This window comes from Chrysemys picta, chromosome 18 (assembly GCF_011386835.1).
Source record: "Chrysemys picta bellii isolate R12L10 chromosome 18, ASM1138683v2, whole genome shotgun sequence".
Lineage (NCBI taxonomy): Eukaryota > Metazoa > Chordata > Testudines > Emydidae > Chrysemys > Chrysemys picta.
Genome location: NC_088808.1, coordinates 25,971,545 through 25,989,822, shown reverse-complemented (window position 1 = coordinate 25,989,822; position 18,278 = coordinate 25,971,545). Strand labels below are relative to the sequence as shown.

Sequence of the window (18,278 nt, the reverse complement as noted above, 5' to 3'; positions counted from 1 at the left end):
CAATTAAATCGCCACCCCCTCCAGCCTTGCAGACTGAAAGACCAGTGATCTAGCCACTAGGTCGCCCAGCCACATAAGACCCTATCACAGATTATAATCAAGTCATCCCTTAATCCTCTCTTTGTTAAATTAAACAGATTAAGCTTCTTGTGTTTATCGCTATGTAGAGAGTGAACAATGCTCCTACTCCTACATGGTTTACCATACTGGTGCAGCAAGGTAGGAATATGAGGAAACTGCTGCTGCCTGTGCTCACCTATTCTGGATAAACAGAGGTCATCAATCTCTACGATTTTCAACCCAACAGCTTTCCACAAGAATTACATTTATCAAAATTTATAAAATTTAGGGGAAAGATGAAAGATTATCCATGTAAATTTAAGAGCCATAGATACTTATGAAGTGTAGCTACTAGAACGGTATAGTGGGAGAATGTTTTCATTTGGGATGAGCCCTTGCCTCACAGCTGAGAAGAGGCAGGAAGCAGACTCGTATACCCAAAATGGCAGCTAATTTTTGACTGAGCCACAGAATTTAGCTAGTATCAAGACTTGCATATTTTCTTTATGCACCCAAGGGATTTCCTCTGCCATATTTGAAACATACACTAAAACATGTGATTGACTATCCCTTCATCTAGATGCCTGTGCACAATGACAAACTGCACAACTACTTCTGAGTGCACTCTAAGCACAATTTGAGGGTTATTGTTACTCGGAATGCTCCTAAAATTAGCATATACATGATTTGCTAGGTGGGATTTTTCCTTTTTAAATTACAAGAGTGTTATAAGGTTAAGTTATGCTTTGTATTGCAACTTGAGTGGAAAAATTTTAACTTGTTCATTTCTTATTATTAGATACTAGGTGAATACATGCACGTGTCTACATAATAGACTCAAACAAAACAGTGTTCGCAAACTAACTGTGTTTTTGTGTTTAGTGAGGGTTACATCAGAAACCCAGAAAATTTCAGGCTCTGGAAGAAATCTTGTTGTTTGACAGCAGGTTGTTGAACTGGAATATAATCAAATATAAACTCTTGATCAGAAAGAAAAAAAATATTCCCTTAATGTTTAGCAATTTGTTCTCACATCTGTTACTAAATAAATAAAATCCCCCATCAAAAAAGAGCAAACAAAATAAACAAACAAGCCCAAACCCAACACCACCAATCCATTCTTCTTCTTCATGTCCATTGAGTATCATGTAATAATACTCATCTTAAAATGACCCTATTTTTATATTCATCCTTTGCAGCATTTAAATGTAGCTCTAATCTGAAAAATTAGAAGTCAGTTATAATCAACACATTTGCTACACCCATACTGATCTCCTTTAAAGCCAACAACTCTCAAGAAAAAAAAACTAATTCTTTTATGATTACTAATCCATCAAAACACTGCGTTAATAGGATTCAGATGTGGCACATTTATGTATATCAGTGAAGTAACAAATTCAATCCTTGTTAAATTCAGGTGGGCAGTGTTAATTCTGTAAATCTAATTAGATTATTTACCTGATTAAACCTCCTTGTGAAGGCAACAATATTAGGGGCGAGGATGTGTTTTTCTTTCTTATTCCATCCACAGCTGGCTAGTTCCTAGAAAATACGCCAAAATACTGTTTCATTATTTACATCTTTTTAAAAGAGAGATAAACAGTCTTTAAAAATAAAACAATGTTGAAATATTGTCTTTGAGTTCCAATTGTAGGGAAACTAAACTTAACTGAAATACCATTAGAGGGAAGCATGGAAATGGACACATAAGAGTAATATCTACCGTAGACATTTCTAAAACATCAATCACTGCATTTATAAATCAAGTATCAGAGGGGTAGCCATGTGAGTCTGTGTCCACAAAAACAATGAGGAGTCCAGTGGCACCTTAAAGACTAACAGATTTATTTGGGCATAAGCTTTATGTCTCTTTATGTGCCAGTATATTTATGCTTGTATCTGTAATTTTCACTCCATGCATCTTAAGAACTGTTTTTTTACCCACGAAATTTTATGCCCAATAAATCTGTTAGTCTTTAAGGTGCCACCGGACTCCTCGTTGTTTTTTCAGTTATAAAGGCCCTAATTCCACGACAACTACACTATAAAACTATGCTCTCTCCTCTGTACTTGTGTATTTGCTGTGATACACTTTTCCAAGAGTGGGAAAAACAGATACACACAAGACAAATGGACCTCATCACTGAAGTATCTAAGGCCTCAGTTCTACACTGAGCACTTCACCCTCACAGACTCCAATTCAAATGAGGCTCACACTGCTCCAGGCCTGGAAGAGCTCAATGCAGGATAGGGGACTAAGAACTTTACTCACACACTACTATCTTATTCCATGCAAAAGCTTTAGTATTAAGGCAATGTTAAGATTGAAAAAAAAAATCAAACACTTAAGTGTCTGAAAGCAGAGTTAAGTTAGTGCAGACTCAAGGTGTAAAGCTCAGCAACTCTGCAGCCTGTGCTTATAACTTAACTAAGCCTTCTCAATATTATAGCTTGTCAATTAATACAATTTATAATAAAACTAATTATAAATACTACATATAATAAATAACAACAGTACATTTGTTCTCTAGATTTGGCATGATTTTTAAGTCTCATGAGATCTACAAAACAAGCCAAATTTGAATAAAACAGTTCAGCAATTTTAAAGTTATGAACATTTAAAGAGATGGAGTTGGATCAGAGTTGAAATGGTCTCAACTCATAGATCATACCAGTTTGAAACAACAACTCATTTAAAATTGCCTTGTGATTGATAATCCTGAGTTTGAACCATCAGAAGTTAGCCACTCTTGACCAAAGTCTTGCAAGTAGCCAGAAAATATATTAAAGACTAGAACTTAAAATTTTACATCAATTGAACAGTTGGCTAATAACTATTTAACTACTTAGTTTTAACTTCTTCTCCATTAAATAGAATTTACAATAATACTTTCTAACTAGGTACCAGTCATTACTATTCACCATCATTAGGGTAGGACATTTTCTGGAGAGATATCCCAAAAAAGCCACCCTTCTCATTCTCTGTGTAGTATGTGCTAAAATACTATTATACTTTTATGTTGGACCTTTATCATTAAGCACTTAATTACACAGAGAGAGTATTAAGGAACTTCAGCTGCCTCTGGGAAGAAAGGCGATAGCCAAAAAGTGCACAAGACAGAGGGAGGAGGGCATTTCCTCTTTTAACTGTAACTTGGGCAAACTTTACTCCTACAAAATGCATCATGGGCTTTTCAACATAAATACATCCACAGCCAAGAGTGTTCCTATTTTTAAGGTTCCACACACTGAATTGACAATGAAGGTCTTGACAATGAAGGTCTGATCTGCCTACATGGAACCTATTGATTCAGACACTAAGTATTTTAAATACAATGTTTAGTAAATTATACTACAATTGGAAAAGTGCAGAGAAGGGCAACAAAAATGATTAGGGGGATGAGACAGCTTCCATATTTGGAGAGATTAAAAAGTATATGAAACTGTTCATCTCAGAAAAGACACAACTGAGTGGCGATATGAAAATCATGAATGGTATGGAGAAAGTGTTACTTATCCCTTCACATAACACATAAACTAGGGGTCATCTGCTGAAATTAATAGGCAGCAGGTTTAAAACAAACAAAGGGAAGTACTTCTTCACACAATGCACAGTCAAACTGTGGAACTTGTGGCCATAGGATGTTGTGAAGGCCAAAAGTATAACTGGGTTCAAAAAAGAATTAGATAAGTTCACGGAGGATAGGTCCACCAATGGCTATTAGCCAAGATGGTGGGGGGGATACAACCCCATGCTCTGGGTATCCCCTAAACCTCCAACTGCCTGAAGCTGGGACTGGACAACAGGGGATGGATCACTTGATAATTGCACTGTTGTGTTTATTCCCTCTGAAGCACGTGGCACCAGCCACACTCAGAGGCAGGATACTGGCCTAGATGGACCATTGATCTGAACCTGTATGGCCATTCTTATCTCTTAAATATTTCTAACCTTTTACTCAGCCCATACACACAAGCAGCACCCAACTGTTGCCAGGGGGCTGTGTGGTCGGTAGTAGAACTAGGATTCCAGGGGTGATGTTTTTTCTTTCTGCTCCTCCAAACAGCACAGGACACCTAATAATATTTATGCAGCTAAGATAAGGGAAGATAACACCCAGAGAACCACTTACAAGATAACAATGAACAAGATAAGTTGGGAAAACAGGTAAAGAATTGGTGAACATGGACAGTGTGTGGACAGAACCTGCTGTACAGAGATTGGTTCCTACAAAGTAACCAAGCCAACCCTAAAATGTGTAATACACATCTAATTGCATTTACTGTACAGTGTAACTGTATATAAAGGGAGAGGGTTTCTGTGTAACTTGGATATACAATGTACCCTGAATCCACACCCTGCATTTAAGTCTGATCAACTCAGTGTAGCATTGCTGTATGCCAGCAAAAGATACCTGAGTGATAAAGAGTTGATGTGGGCCTAAGGGGCCAATTAGGGTACCAGGTTGCACGTAGAGGCAGAACCAGGCTTAAATGAACAAGAGGCTCAGCTGGGCTCAAGTAGGATGGATTATAAAGCCAGGAAGTTTGCAGCAGAAGCGGCCTGCAGGAGAGAGTCTGCAGTCACTCCAGGGAGCAGAGGGGGGGTGAAAACCCAGGAGGGAGAGAAAGCCCCAGGCTTCTAGCCCTAGAAGAAGGGTAAATCCCAGAGAAGATGATGTGGGGAAAGGAAGCCTGAAAGTACTAAGTAAGAAGAAGCCAGGGAAACAGCAGTAAGTGGTAGGACTCACTGACCTTGGCTGCTTGTTATAGGTCCCTGGGCTGGAACCCAGTTCAGAGGGCAGGCCTGGTTCCCCTACCAGCTACTGGGAAGTGGCACAAGAGCATTGGAGACACCAACCAGACAGCTTAGCGAGTTTGTTCCCTAAGCCTGGGAGTGGCCCCCAAGAAAGAGCTGTCTCCTGCACAGATGAGCTTTACCCTTGCAGTAGACAATTCCACTGTGTCAAAGTGAAAATGTCAACTGTGGTCTTTGTGCCAGAGCTTCAGCTAACCTTTTAAGTATCCCAGGCCCTGACCACTAAATCCCTTGAAGACGAGAATAGCAAAGTTGAATATGATATGATGTTGTATGGGAAGTGTGACAGGATGTACCTGGCCTTTACGGTTCTCTACAGGAGGGCCCACATTCCTACTACACCCCGCCTCAGAAAAGGAGCAGCGAAAGTGAGTCCTCCAGGCCTGCTTAGAGAGGCCTCACAGAAGCAGCCAATGAGAGCCCAGCAGGTTCAGATAAAAGGAGCTGCAGACTCAAGCAGGTCAGTTCCTGGCTGGGACCAGAGGGGCAAATAAGGGTGCTCCTTTCTGTCCAAAGCCTGAGAACTACACCCTGTGGTAAGGAGCGAAGATAAAGAGGCAAGGCAGGAAGAGCTCCAGGGAAGTAGAAGCAACGAGTCGAAGAGAATGGTACGTGGCCACTGGCCAATAGTAAAATTGTGTAAGAAGGGGACAAGGCTCATTTTGAAGCTAGAGCAAAGGGCTAAATTTAAAAGGCCTAGAGCTGGGGCTGAAGACCCTGGTGAGGGCAGGCAGACAGTTTTTTTTGGACTCTTTGCTACCCCAAAAGTAGTTAATTTTAATGTGTGATGAGGCCAGAGGGCCAAGCCACTGAAGACCTTCCAAACTAAGTTGACAACCTACAGAAGACTCCAGGAGTGGGGAAAAGAACTGCAGTATCACACCCAGCCATTAAGTGGTGCTCAAGAGGTATCACCCCATTACAGAGAGCCAATGTCGGAAGCAGAGGACAAGTTTGATGTGTTTGCTGTAACTTGTATTGCTGGGGAGGCATACTATTGTATTTTGTATTAGATACGATTTCCTGAGGGCTGATAATTTCATGCTCTGCAAACAAGGTAATATATCTAGGAAAGAATGAAGGTCATTCACATAGGATTGGACTAACTTGGAAAGCAGTGACTGAGAAAAGGAATTAGAGGTCAGAGTGGATAAAAAACTCAACTTGAACTCTCAGTGCAATGGGCCGGCTAACTCAACAAATGATCCTTATTTGTATAAAAAAGGGAAATATCAAGGAGGAGTAGGGAGGTTTTATTACTGTATAACTGTAAATTGCACCGTATATAGCTTAGTAGAGCTCATCCTCATTTAGTTTTTATTCACAAATTGGAAGAGGAAAAACAAGCTTTCCTGATTTTTCAGCTCCCAATTGGTTTCTTAACTTTGAATGAACAAGTCATTGAGCTGAACTAGTTGAATAAACTGAAATGAAGGAAACATTCTCTCTACCTGCAGAAGGCTGTCAAACGCTGAGTTAGTCTCTAAACAAATTCTGGTTCCAGTGCTTAGCCAGTGACTTCCATCAGTTCAATGGTTTAACTTTCTTTAAAACTTTGGTAACAAAAATGTACCGCTTATTTAAAAAAAATTAAATGAATTTGTTATAGAAAGTTTAGGCCTGTAATGTAGCTTGTCATAATTTAAAATTACATTTTAAATAAAAATGCATTTAATTTAAATTAAAATCTGATTTAAATAAAAAATAAATTGTTTTTATTTACTCTGTTTCTGCAATACCTTTGTTACTCCACTGACTAGAACAAACCAAAACATGGATTGCATCTATTTTCTGGACTTCTGAAAATGTCCAGTAAACTGTTTGTTCTAGCTTCCTTTTTTGTCTTGAAATTACATGTAATAAAAATATAGACAAGCATGATAGGGCAGTCTACAGTTAAGGTAGCAAAACACTTAATATTAAAACTGCAACTCTTTCACATGCTCAGAACCTTGCAAAATTCAATCACAAAATTCAATGTTTTAAACGTTTAGTCTTCACTTGAATTTTTTGCAAAATCTCATTGGCCACTTCTGTGACTTTGGTAAGTGACCCCCTCACTTACTTTTTCCCCCAAGAAAACTGTATTTTTTCTTGCTTTGTTCACTTAGGAGCAGTACACAAAATCATCTAAAACAACAACAAAAATCCCTGAATACTGGAATCATTATGAAGCCCTATACCATCAGAACCTAGGCAAGAGCTAATAATGGAAAAGAACAAAAATCCATCCCAATTTCACTGTGGTTTCTACCTACATCATTTTTGCTGTAGTACACAAAACACCTAAAATGGATTTTATGTGCATGGTTGAGAGGGGGGTTGCTTGGATGTGGCTCTAATACTGCACTGGGGTTTTAATATATTGCCTAAGCAGTTGCATAGAGCTGTGGATTGGCCACATTATACTCTGGTGAGCAGCTGAAACACTTCGGACCTTAACCTCAAGCTCAACAAAGGGGGGTGTACTAGCCATCCTCTTGGTTTCCCTTCTACACCCCAAGGAGCTCTAAGTGTCACAATAGTGCTTTAAGTTAAATACAGAGGACAGTTCAGACAACTCTTACTAATTTTTTTTAATAAGATGTACAAACATTTAACAGTTATGCATTGAAAGAAATAGACTATAATTACATGTTCAGATTTGCAAAGAAAAAATGTTTCTATTTTCAAGTGGTTGTTTTATGCAGTTCTAAATACCTTAGACAGCTTGACTCTCCAGTTACAGGTTCAAGTTACCACATATCTAAACAGCATTTATATTCAGATGTAACAATAAGGGAATATATATATAGAGAGAGAGAGAGAGAGAGAGAATGAGTTATCCAGAACTCTAGCTGTCAATCACTCCTGTTTTTACAGCCACACAATGTCAAACAAAATGTTGTGCAAGTTTCCAAATGAGAGTTATGCACTTCAGAGGCATGTAGGCCAAAAGGGAGAGAAAAATCAGCCACAGACTTTTGCCTCCAAAAAGCATTTTACACACATTGACAAACTGAACTGTCTACAGAAATGCAGGCCCACGTATTGCTGTGTGAGAACCAGGAAAAGCACTTTTAGGGCTTGTCTATTCTACCCGCCGGATTGGCGGGCAGTGATCAATCCAGTGGGGGTCGATTTATCGCATCTAGTGTAGACGCAATAAATCAACCATCAAGCGCTCTCCCGTTGACTCCGGTACTCAACCAGAACGAGAAGCGCAAGCAGAGCCGACTGGAGAGCATCAGCCGTCGACTCACTGCAGTGAAGACACCACAGTGGGTAGATCTAAGTAAGGCCTTGGCTACACTTACCGGCAAGTTCGACGGCTGGAAATCGAACTTCTGGGTTCGACTTATCGCGTCTAGTCTGGACGCGATAAGTCGAACCCGGAAGTGCTCGCCGTCGACTGCGGTACTCCAGCTCGCCGAGAGGAGTACCGCGGAGTCGACGGGGGAGCCTGCCTGCCGAGTGTGGACCAAGGTAAGTTTGAACTAATTCGAAATAAGGTACTTCGAACTTCAGCTACGTTATTCACGTAGCTGAAGTTGCGTACCTTAGTTCGAATTAGGGGGGGTAGTGTAGACCAAGCCTTAGTCGACTTCAGCTACGTTATTCACATAGCTGAAGTTGCGTAACTTAGATCGAACTCCTCCCCCTCCGCCCGCCGCTGCCGCCAGTGTAGACCAGGCCTTAGTCTCCACCTGCACTTCACATCACAAGCTTCCAGCATGCAAGTCTTCTGCTGATAACAGTGCCAATTCACACCTGTCAAGATACAAAGTTCTCCCTGTGATAAGCAAATGTCTAGTTGAAGAACCTGGAAACTATATGCTCATGTGGAAAAATCTTAGAAGCTTTTTTACTGGAGATAGCAGATCTCACATTTACCAGAATAAGAGAAAATCTTATCAGACTCTTAATATTAAATAGTAAGCTTATTACTTCAAAAGCAGCGAAGAAACAGCTAGTGAGTAACAAAAGAAAACCCTGTGTATGGAAAATGAATTTAATTTGAACTATATAGAAAAGTAGATTTTAAGCATAAGTAATTTAGCATTTCCTTGCTAACTGAATTTTTTGCATAATTCTTAACTACATTCCATTTCTATATAGAAGTATGAAGGATGATATTAGAAAGATGAAGACTACTTCCTCATTAGGTATAAAAACAACAAGGAGTCCAGTGGCACCTTAAAGACTAACAGATTTATTTGGGCATAAGCTTTCGTGGGTTAAAAAAACTCACTTCTTCAGACGCATGGAGTGAAAATTACAGATGCAGGCATTATATGACACATGAAGAAAAGGGAGTTACCTCACACGTGGCGAACCAGAGTCGATAGGGCTAATTTGATCAGGGTGGATGTAATCCACTCCCAATAATAGATGAGGAGGTGTCAATTCCAGGAGAGGCAAAGCTGCTTTTGTAATGAGCCAGCCACTCCCAGTCCCTATTCAAGCCCAAATTAATGGTGTTAAATTTGCAAATGAATTTTAGTTCTGCTGTTTCTCTTTGAAGTCTGTTTCTGAAGTTTTTTTGTTCAAGAATAGTGACTTTTAAATCTGTTATAGAATGTCACAAACACGTGATAAGCTCTCACAACAGCCATGAGTAATGTCTTCTACTACCTCCGGTTGACTAGAAAACTCTGTCCTATACTGGCAGATGAAGACTTGCCCTCAGTTATTCATGCCAATCACCTCTTGGTTAGACTACAGCAATGTGATATACCAGGGCATGAAACCTTCAGCACTTAGGAAACTCTGACTAGTACAAAAAACTGTAGAGAGTCTCCTCAGCAACACAGGCTACCGTGAACACATCACACCTGTCTGTCCTCCATTCCCTACGCTGGCTTCCCATAGAACTTTGAATCAAGTTCAATTGATCTTCAAAACATTCAGTGACCTGAACCAGGATACCTAAAAGACCATTTAAAGCTCTGGGACAAAGGAACTCTGGCACAATAGAACTCTCAACAAGAGTAAAGCTTGTCGGGGGCAGGGGGAGAGGAGGGGGAGAAAGACAGAATCTTCTCTGGAGGTGGTCTGAGACTGTGGAATTAATTCCCCCAGCAACTAAGAGCTCTCAGAAACATCACCATATTTTGCTCCAAGTGGAAGGTACATTTCCTTGACCTTGCCTTCTCTAATATAAACACAAGGCAACAGGTACATTTAACCAAAAAACCCACCACTACCAAAACAAGACACTCCATTTGCTTCTCTCTCTGGGAGAGGATGAGAAGATGCGCAGTCATGTTGTTTAACGTACTATGGTGATGAATGCAGTACAAAAACCTATATAGAATAGAACCAGAGTAGGGGCAGGGTGAGTTCATATCTTTGCTGCTGCTGTTGTTTGGCTGGAGAACTTTTCTAGAAGGCTAGATTCACATGGGAGCAGTACATCTGAAAAAGCAAGAAATAAAAGGAGTGACAGCAGCAGATCTGGACACTGATTCAAGAAAGCATCCCTATTCAAGGCAACACTTAAGTATATGCTTAAATTTAAGAATGTGCTTAAGTGTTGTCCTGAATAGGTATAGATTTCAGCATATGCTTAAGTGATCTTTCTGAACAGGGCCCTAAATCTGTATGTCTGGGAGGATTTTGCTGTGTGTTTGAATGAGTTTGATTCTCTTCATTATACAAATGATCCCAGCCCAAGATCTATGCAGGGAAAATGTACATTGTTATGGCATAATGGAGGGGAGTTATATATGCTTTGCTAAAATCTTGGCAGACACGAAGTATGATCTGAAGTGATTTTTATTTTTTTGTTCAGCCCTTCTTGAAGTACGGATAAGCAGAAATCAAGCTGCTGAAAAAGTGCAGTAGAAAGCACCACAAAAACAGCAGTTCCCAACATTTGCAAAAGAAGGAAAATACAATTAAATATATTCATATTAATTTTTGACCAGTTTTCATATTCTAATATACTGGAGCACAAACATACACAATTTGCAATAAAAACCTCTTGTGATTATCAATTACCTCTGTATTTCATCATGACCAAGAGTAACGGACTTTAGCCATTAAAAATATATACTAATTATCCATCAGACTAAGAGTATTTTCCTATTATTTACATTGAATTAAAAACTTTTCTTTTTCCGTTGCATTTTGATCTTAGACAGCTTTAGTCTCTGGATAAACAGTACCTGGATATTTTGAATCTTTGCCAAGTGTCTGATAAATTCCATCCATTGTTTGAACAGTGGAACATATTACATCACAAATACGATATTTGCTTTTCCATTTTGATGACAACTACAGCTGTAGTTATTGACATAAATCCCCACAAGCAGGTCTATTGGAGAAGTCTCTCTCTATTTTCTGATTTTTCAGGGGTAGCATGTGAACTTCTGTTTCAAATGCCAATGCCTACCCTATTTTCCTAGAGAAGCTGAAATGGCATTTCAAATACATGCACGATTAATGCATTGTGTGTGACAAGATCACACTAAACAGGTCACAATGTAAGAAATGTATGAACAAAAGGGTCAAACTAAGGGCTTGTCTATATGAACAGAAAACAGGTGTGTAAACCTACCCTGCACTAGCCTGCTGTGCAGTAACTGTCCACATGAACCTTGCCACCATGCGCTAAAAGTTCTGTAGTGTGCTTTAATCTACTTCTATTTCAAAGTGGGACAAACCAAACCATATTATGAAATATTTTGTGCACGGTTTGTAAAAAGTAGATTTGCACCCCAGCTTGCCCTGAAGTAAGTGTTCATATAAACAAGCCCTAAGTGAGTGGACAGCAGATGCTTCTCCTTTGGCTGACTGATTTAGGCCCCAGTTAAGGAAGCATCCATATTCAGGGCAGCACCTAAACATGTGCTTGTCTCATTGATGTCAATAGGACTTACACACATGCTTAAGTGATTTGCTGAATTGTGGCCTTAAAGGGGAATCTACCATTGGGCTGTATTAACAGGTGTGTTGTGAGCAAGACACGAGAAGTCATTCTTTCGCTCTACTCTGCTCTGGTTAGGCCTCAGCTGGAGTATTGTGTCCAGTTCTGGGCACCGCATTTCAAGAAAGATGTGGAGAAATTGGAAAGGGTCCAGAGAAGAGCAACAAGAATGATTAAAGGTCTTGAGAACATGACCTATGAAGGAAGGCTGAAAGAATTGGGTTTGTTTAGTTTGGAAAAGAGAAGACAGATGGGACATGATAGCAGTTTTCAGGTATCTAAAAGGGTGTCATAAGGAGGAGGGAGAAAACTTGTTCACCTTAGTCTCTAAGGATAGAACAAGAAGCAATGGGCTTAAACTGCAGCAAGGGAGGTCTAGGTTGGACATTAGGAAAAAGTTCCTAACTGTCAGGGTGGTTAAAAACTGGAATAAATTGCCTAGGGAGGTTGTGGAATCTCCATCTCTGGAGATATTTAAGAGTAGGTTAGATAAATGTCTATCAGGGATGGTCTAGACAGTACTTGGTCCTGCCATGAGGGCAGGGGACTGGACTCGATGACCTCTCGAGGTCTCTTCCAGTCCTAGAATCTATGAATTGCAGTAAAAGGAGCAAAATTTCTGTCCCTACACAAAATACCTACACACCACAGTAATTTAATTATATGCACTCATATCTTCCCTCACATTTCTATCTTTGTTTTATTTTATCTTTTTTTCTTGAAGGGGTTTATAGTGTACACCTTGAGTTTAGGATTATAAAATAGATTTAGATTCAAGGACTTTAGCAAAAGAGAAAATAGCCTTTACAGTTAGAACTAAGCCATATTTTTTGCATAAACTGTTTATAGGGCACTCAGCTGGGATGTGGGAGATCAGGGTTCAATTCCTCCTTCTGCCTGATGTGGAGCAGGGATCTCAACTTGGGTCTCCCACAATGCAGGAGAGTGTCCTACCACTGAGTTAAAGGTTATAAGGAAGGCATGACTGTCACCCACCCACTTTCCTTCTCCAACTCCACCTTTGCCTCTGGCAGTTTTGTGAATCTAGCCCCTTATTTCCTTTGTTTTTATTTAAAAAATGCTCAGACACAAAATGGCATTTAGTATCTCATATTTATTTTTGGAGCTTTTTCAAAATTGCCTACTCAACCACTCAACTACAGGAAAGCAAAAAGTTGCAGAGAATGGCCTTTTTCTAGATCTACTATTTAAAAGATTTTTTTAAAATTAATTTGTCAAGTGATAAGAATAACAGCTGTCACCATTTAAAAAAAACCAACAGCAACACTTGCCAGCAGTGAACACAGCAATACCTAAAGTTTATAGTCTTTCCCATTCTGAGAATAAGAAATAACTGTGGTAATGGTTGCCAAATATCGACTTTTTAAATGGGTGAAATAAATTTGCTATTTGAGTGGAAGGAAAAAATTGTTTTAGTAAAAACAACTGCACATATGCAGTAACTACTTTTCATTTAAAAAAAAAGTATGGCGATTAACCAAAGACTACCAGCTGAACTACTGATATCTGCAGTTGAGCTTTCTGTCTGAACAAATAAGATCTCATTTTTTATTTGAGCTTGGAGATGAAGGGGTGAAAGTTGTACTGTACTAGTCAGACCACTATATCCTTTGCCCAGGACTCATCTTTGCTGCCATTGGGGCAGAGGATCTGTTTAAATCAGTTTCCCTTAGAATGACTGGAACTGGTTCCGTTTCAGAGTCTCTGAAGAGGAATACTACCCAGATGATGGACCATGCTATAAGCTGCCTGATCAGACACTATGAATATCTTTCATCATCAACTAATGATATAGGCTAGGAGTGCTCTCGGTTCCTCAGCTGCTTTTGAATATTCAATCAGCAGCAGTGGCAGAGAGTGATTGTCCCCTACACCCTGCAATCAATGCGGGGGCAGATGGTTGTAACCTTTCCTTTAAGTTGCAAACTTCCTCAGTTACCCATACCTTTCTACCTCCAGAACAGATTACTGCAATCAGCTCTACGTGGAATATGCCAGAAAACATTGGGAAAGCCCAGATATCTGACTATTTGGCTACTTTGAGTTTTGCAGGCAAAAGCACATTATAACTATGCTCGCTCCAGAGATTGCATTTGCTCCAATTCATTTCTGCAAACAATTAATTAAAAATCTACCTTTGCTATATAAAGCTCTTGATGATGGGTCCTGTTTATTTAAGAGATCATTTATCTTCACACACTGAATCCTAGCAGTCGAGATCAGCTATGCTTCCTGAGCTATCACTTGGAGCAGGGTCTTCTCAATGGAAGGCTCATGACTTTGCAATACGTTTCCCCTCTTGATCTGACAGAGACCAAGTTTGTTGATCTTCAGGGCATAATGTGAGGCTCTTTCTAAGGAAGGTAATTGTACAGGGAGACTTTACAATTTTGGTTGGTAGGGGTAATTTGGGGAGGGTTTTTTTTTTCAATATTGTATTTATAAACATGCTCAGAGATACTGATAATTGTATTACATAAACTGTTAAAATAGATGACAGATGGCCTCTCAATGAGATTTTTATTTTGGTTCTACACAGCTCTTCCAATGCACTTCAAATCATGACCTGCAGCACCTCCAGTTATTCTAGTTGTCTCCTCTCTAGTGCAGGGATCGGCAACCTTTGGCATGCGGCCCGTTAGGGAAATCCACTGGCGGGCCGGGACAGTTTGTTTATCTGCAGCATCCACAGGTTCGTCCAATCGCAGCTCCCACTGTCCACGGTTCGCCGTTCCAGGACAATGGGGGCTGCGGGAAGCGGCAGCCAGCACATCCCTTGGCATGTGCTGCTTCCCGCAGCCCCCATTGTCCTGGAACGGCGAACCGTGGCCAGTGGGAGCTGCAATTGGACGAACCTGCGAATGCTGCAGGTAAACAAACCATCCCGGCCCGCCAGTGGATTTCCCTGATGGGCCACATGCCAAAGGTTGCCGATCCCTGCTCTAGTGCATCACTGCAGTATCTGAAGACCTTCTGCTGTTGCACATCAATACTGACACACAGCATCTTTGTTTTTCCAACTGAGAGTCTCTTAAGCAGATACTGCAAACTATATCGAAACTGTAGGATGGTTTGGTGATGTGCATGAAAGGAGACTGTGCTAAGACTACTAATTTGTTCACCAATATAGAATTTGTATCAAAGACTTCAGAGTTGGAATACTAGAGCATGTTAAAAAATAGCATGGTCTACCACTAGTAAACAAAATGGACAATGACATCTGTTATTGAAACTTTATTATGTAAGTGGCTAAATTAACATTAAAAATGGCTATCACACACACGCAATAATGTGGCCCGCTCCTCCTCAGGAACATAAACTTAAGGGGAGAACACACAATGATCCTACTTCCCACCAGAAAAACTAACCAACCTAAAGCCTGATACAGTCCTTTCTCTCTCCCCTCCCCCCAAGGTTAAGAAGTTTAAATCTATTGTGAAGGGAACTAGAAGAGAACACTTTTTAGTTCATCTCTTGAGTAAAATAAAACTAGATGACTGGCTTTATATCTGCTTGATTAATTATATAGTGACTTGGATTGGAGCCATTGTAACAGTGAGTTTCATTTTTGGCTTTTAAATCAGTTTCAGGACAGAAATACATGGAAAAGTTGTACAATATTACACCTCCTAGCACAATAAATATCTGTTAATTCTGATAAGAAAGCAGCCTTGAAAATTCACAATTGACCACTACAGGCCTGAGGCAACTCATGTTTTTAGTACTGCTAATGACGGCATGTAAGATATTAAATTTCCTTAGCTAGTGGGGGACTGCAAATAGAAGTAACAATATCATTTGCTAGGGTGGAAAATGCCACCACATTATTAGTTTAATTTCAGTGGTCAAGCAGCCAATAGAACAGCAATGGTCAAAGGAGACATTCACCCTTCAGGCAAAAGGCAAAGCACGTAGTGGCAAGAAGAAGGGGAAAGAATAAGGAATAAGACACAAGGACGATTAAAAATGTTGTATCATAAAAAAGCATCTAAAATTATCACTTTGCAGATCAATAAGCAGAAAACTTGCTTTTTAAAATAATGTTATACTCTATTTTAAAAGAAAGTCCTTTGATTTCTGGAACCAAAGGCATACAGTAATTTTTTTATAGCACACTTATCTCTGCCCTCTGGAATGCCTGTAATAGAGCTGGTTGGAAATGTTTCCATCAAAAAATGCTGATTCTGCAAAAATCAAAATGTCCCACAGGAACTTGTCTGGTTTTCTGTCATCTTGCCTGCTCTCCCTCAGCAGCTCACCTGGCAGGTTGCCACAAAGACAGGACTCCTGGGGGTTGCTCAACAATCTGCCTGGTAGGCTGGTATGTAGCTGGACTCCCAGGCTCCCAGCAGCTCAGCAGCCTGCTTGACACAGAGCCAGGGCTCTGCGGGCTTCCAGGCTCTCGGGGAATCTGGGAGCCCACGGAGCATATTTAATTTCAGAAACACCAAACTGTTCCTGCTGCAGTATTTCCAAAAATAAATATGGTGTAATTTCCTTCTGCAAAAATTTTTAAGGTTTGGGGTTTTATTCTGATTCAGGATGAAAAATATTTCCCACCATTAAATGATAAAATTAGTTGCTTGTTATAAGTATCGGGCAACAGGGCAGCCATAGTGTGATGTTTGCAAACTTCCATTTTCCTTGCACCCTACCAAACCATATACTCATTACCTACATGGCTCCCTAGAAGTTCTGTGTTTTTACTATTTTGCTTTCTAAAATAGGACAATCTAACAATTTTTTAAAAAGTAATGTTAAATTGCATTTCCATTTTCTACTGTCTGTCACAGTCATACATTAAAAAAACTCAAGGTCTGTGTTTGTGAATTAGGTCCTAGCTGAGACATAAGCAACAAACAAGAGCATTTCAATACCCCTCTACCCCAATAGAACGCTGTCCTCGGGAGCCAAAAAATCTTACTGTGTTATAGGTGAAACCACATTATATTAAACTTGCTTTGATCTGCCGGAGTGCGCAGCCCCACCCCCCCGGAGCACTGCTTTACGCGTTATATCTGAATTTGTGTTATATCGGGTCGCGTTATATTGGGGTAGAGGTGTAATTCTCACTCAATTAAGGATATATCCAAATAATACTTCTTAAATACAGTGTATTAGCCACTTTTAACAGGCTAAGCAAATACTCCATAGTATGTTTCAGAATAACCACTGTGAAACTGAAATGGGAAAGAAATTTGTCATTTAGAGACTTAAGGGTGTGTATGTGTAGGATGAAGGAGTGAGTCCAATCTTCTTGAATTCAGATAAATTCAAACAGCTTAAAAAGCTTAGGTAGATCAATTCGTTATGAACATTAAAAAAAAAAAAGAACCAGGCCTAATAGTTTACAAATACTACAACACTGTATAAGCAGCAGCAATTTGCAAGCTCCGCAACACAAAACAAAGCCCAGTACTCTGTCCCTGTATTGTACCCAAGAATACTTTACATGAAAGTGATTGATCTAAAAAGGTTTACCGACTCAGCAACAAAAAATCTCTCTCTTAAAATTTTATTTCCTTTACTTTCCTGCAATTCTCCCATAAAAAATGGTTATTTATGTTACAGAGACTGTGGTTCTTTGAGAGGTTGTCGTCAGTGTGGATCCACTAAACATGTGCTTGTACCTTGTGGTGATAACAGAGTTTACTGAATAGCAGTGTCTTTTGGGACCACACATGCCCCTTGTCCCTATATAATTGCATAAATGGTGGAGCGTCCATAGTCCTTCCTCAGTTCCCTCGCAATTCAAAACCTGCAAGGTCCTGAGCGCTCAAAGTGGGGGCAGATTGTGGGATTCACACTAACTACAATATCTCAAAGAACCAGTTACTGTAGACAGGAATCCCACTCCCACCCCCAACCCTCACCTACTGGAGCTGGAGTTGTGGTTCAGGGGGCTAGTAACTCCCTCCTTAAAACAGGCAGCCCTCCCATCCCCAGAACAGGAGTTGTAATTTAGGCCAGTAATAGGGCTTTAGCCAGCTTATCCTTCAGATGGCCCCTTTTCCACAATTAGTCCTCCATCTTGGAAAAATCAGCAAGCTGGCCTTTGCCTGCTGCTGGTGTCTCCCAGCTGTGAAGTAGGAAGCAACATAGATGTTGGTTCCCTTCCCAAAGCTCATCCCGTTCACCTGGGACAGAGAGGAGAGTTGCCCTGCCCACCCTACAAGATTCCTGGTCCCAGGCCCTGAAAGAGATAGGTTATCTTCACAAACACTACTTATTCACAGGACTGCTTCCTTTCTTGCAATAGCTCTTATTTCCTAGGTCCTTTGGACATCTCAGAATCCCAAAATCTTAAAGGACTATGGCCACATTGCAAGGGTGGGCTAACCCCTAGTCTCCAGTAGTCTTAAAGGCACAGACTACCTTGTCACAGAGAGGTAGAGAAATAGTTATTTTACATTCAGGAGAACAATGGTCCTGTTAACAGGACTGACCCCAACTCCTCTTAAATTGGAT

General features: G+C 40.1%; 1 protein-coding gene across 19 annotated transcripts in view; it reads right to left on the bottom strand.

The window, feature by feature from the left end:
* Positions 1-18,278, bottom strand: part of RALGPS1 (Ral GEF with PH domain and SH3 binding motif 1) — a 381,746-nt gene that overhangs the window by 261,918 nt on the left and 101,550 nt on the right. For all 19 annotated transcript variants that reach the window (XR_010593744.1, XM_065572729.1, XM_042854450.2 and 16 more), the window contains one exon: positions 1,519-1,602. Coding sequence is in view for 18 of the 19 variants with exons in the window: in XM_065572729.1 (XP_065428801.1) it covers positions 1,519-1,602 (84 nt within the window). In the remaining variant the exon portion in view is untranslated. The remainder of the gene's footprint in view (positions 1-1,518; positions 1,603-18,278) is intronic.